At 56.8% G+C, this 2,464-nt stretch overlaps 1 protein-coding gene across 1 annotated transcript in view; it reads right to left on the bottom strand.

Annotated features, from left to right (window-relative positions):
- The window catches only part of CTSD (cathepsin D), a 13,578-nt gene extending 11,149 nt beyond the window's left edge, over positions 1-2,429 (bottom strand). The window contains exons 1-2 of the mRNA XM_021402479.1: positions 2,240-2,429; positions 1,726-1,882 (exon numbers count right to left, since the gene is read on the bottom strand). Coding sequence (XP_021258154.1) covers positions 1,726-1,882; positions 2,240-2,304 — 222 coding nt within the window. The 5' untranslated portion in view covers positions 2,305-2,429. The remainder of the gene's footprint in view (positions 1-1,725; positions 1,883-2,239) is intronic.

The raw sequence follows: 2,464 nt of genomic DNA, 5'->3' as shown, positions 1-2,464 counted from the left end.
GGGGTGGAAAGGTGTCCTGGTAACACAGACACTCCCAAGCGAACGCAACAGCATGTAATAGCAAAGAAAATAATGACATCTTCCTCAAAGCTTTTTTTTTATTTAAAAAAAAGGGACTGGCTTCTTATATAGACACTATCTTCTTCCCACTCATGAGAGCAATGGGCTCCACAGACGTCCAAACATAACTTCAGTGGGTAGGAAAAGGATAAATGGGGAGAAGCAGGATGGGCACTTGTAGGGAGGACTGCAAGCGTGGAAGGGAAGAAGGTATGCAGGCAGAAGCATGGCTCACAAAGGGGAAGAAAAAGCTGGGAGGAAGGCAGGGCAAGCACCTGTGTTGCTGAAAAGCCAGAACAGCACAAGTTGCTGGGAAGCTGCTGTGCTGGCACGTCTGGGGAGGAACTGCAAGTCACATGGAGCTATACCCTCTGCTGCCACAGGGGGTTTCAGTACTGCTGGTGAGCCCCGGGGTGCAGGAGCCGAGCCAGTGCTTGAGCTGGGTGTGATCAGTTAAGGGGAGGAATCCTCAGAACAGGATTAAAGGATTATCAGAGCTGCCTGCTCCAAGCGCACCCCCTGAACACTTAGTTTCTCACTAATTAATATCTCATTGCCACTAACTGCAGTGGGGAGCCAGTGCTCACTTCCACTACCTCTGGGGTCACCTCACCTAAAAATAACCCACCACAATCTTCCACTCTGTCACCAAGGTCAAATCCCCTCTGAGTGATGGGACGTTTAAACTGACCCATGCACAGGGTGCTGTGAACAACAACAGCCAAATCAGCTGCCCTGCAGGGCTGTGGCACGATAGCCCCATAAATCCCATACACAAAAGGGACTTGTGGGGATCACGTGGGGTGGCTGTCTGTTTCCCGCAGCTCTTCCATCAAGGAGAGCTCTTCTTAGGCTCTACTGGGTTCAGAGAGTCCCAGTAGACACTTATCCCATAACACAGGCTTCGTTGGTCCCTATGACTGCTTCAGAATACCCCTCTTGGGGTGGGCACTTCCCCTTTCTTCCTGAACCCCAGACTGCATTTTGGCATGCACAGCTGGGGCCATGTATGCTCTAGAGCAACACCTGAGCTCTTGGCAAGGTTCTTTAGCTTGGCAGTGCCTTGGCACACTGAAGTGCAGGGCAAACACCCGGGTCTGGCAGCACAGCACCCCAGCCCCGCATCACACTAGGGCTGGTTTCGACACCACTGCTCAAACAGCTGCAACCCTTCCTGATGGGACAGGGCTAGATAAGGGCTGGGGAGCAGGACCAGCACGTTCCCAGTCCCCAGGTGAGGGCTGTGAGTGGGATAGATGCATGTGAGATAAGATCTCATCTGCACTACCTGGGATCTCCTTTCAATGCTACTTCCACTATCTGGGTGTGGAAACATCCCTGCATCCAGGACTGTCCCAAGGCCACGCAGAAGGAGAAAGCAGGGACAGGTTTGGTACCTGTGCATGACAGAACGCAGTACAGAGACGCTAGGAGCATCACCAAGCCTGCAGGCCCTTATATACAACCACCATGCACAGCAATTAGTGAGAAAGAAGGAAGGAAATAGGCCACAGAGCAGCAAATCCAGCAGCTCAGTGGCACCATGCTTATTATTCTTAACTTCTTAATGATGTTAAGCAACTGAAAGATTTGGCAATGGCCCTCTGAGCTGCAGCAGGTGGCACAGCTCCACCAGGAGCCAGGGTAGCAGGGCTGGGTACTCACATCCATGTAGTTCTTGAGGATTTCTGGGGTGGGCTCAGCCAGGTCAGCAAAACCCAGCTTGAACTTGAGGAACTGGGTGATGGCATTCATGTCAGGGATCTCACTGCCCACCTCAGTCAGCATGCGGCGTGTGGAGGTGAACTTGGTGAGGGGGATCCTGCAGGGCAAGGGAAAACACCTCATTACAGGGGCTCTGCTGGATGACAAGGTGCCCACCACCCCTCCCACCACAGCCCCTGAGGGAGGTGGCCTGGCTCCACCAGGTCACAGGTGGAGCAAGCAACCCCGGATCCCAAAGCACCCCACGGCACACCCAGCCCAGAAGGATGGGGAGAGCCCCCAGCAGCGGCAGCCCCCACCTCAGCAGGGGAAGACCTCGGGACGCCCACTCCAGGAAGAGCTGCGCAGAGCCCCAGCACAACGCCAGCCCCGCAGCACCATGAATCAGCAGCACCGCGCTCCCCAGCGCCGGACCTCCACACGCCCTCCCCTCGCCGCCCCCCAAGCCCCTCACCTGATGAGGGCCGCGCAGGGCCCCACCAGGGCGAGCAGCAGGACAAGAAGGCCGCGGGGCGCCATAGCGGCGGAACGCTACAACGCAGCACTCCCCCCTAAAGCAGAAGCACGGCGCCCGCCCCGTCCGCGCCCCGCTTTTGTAGCGGCGGCCCAAGGCCCGGCGCTGCGCGTCAGCTGACGGGGCGGCCCCGCGTCACGTGCGGCCGGAGGGGTGGGGCGGCAC

Source organism: Numida meleagris, chromosome 6 (genome assembly GCF_002078875.1).
Source record: "Numida meleagris isolate 19003 breed g44 Domestic line chromosome 6, NumMel1.0, whole genome shotgun sequence".
Taxonomy (NCBI): domain Eukaryota; kingdom Metazoa; phylum Chordata; class Aves; order Galliformes; family Numididae; genus Numida; species Numida meleagris.
The sequence above is the reverse complement of the archived record's forward strand: the minus strand, read 5'-3'. Positions and strand labels throughout refer to the sequence as shown.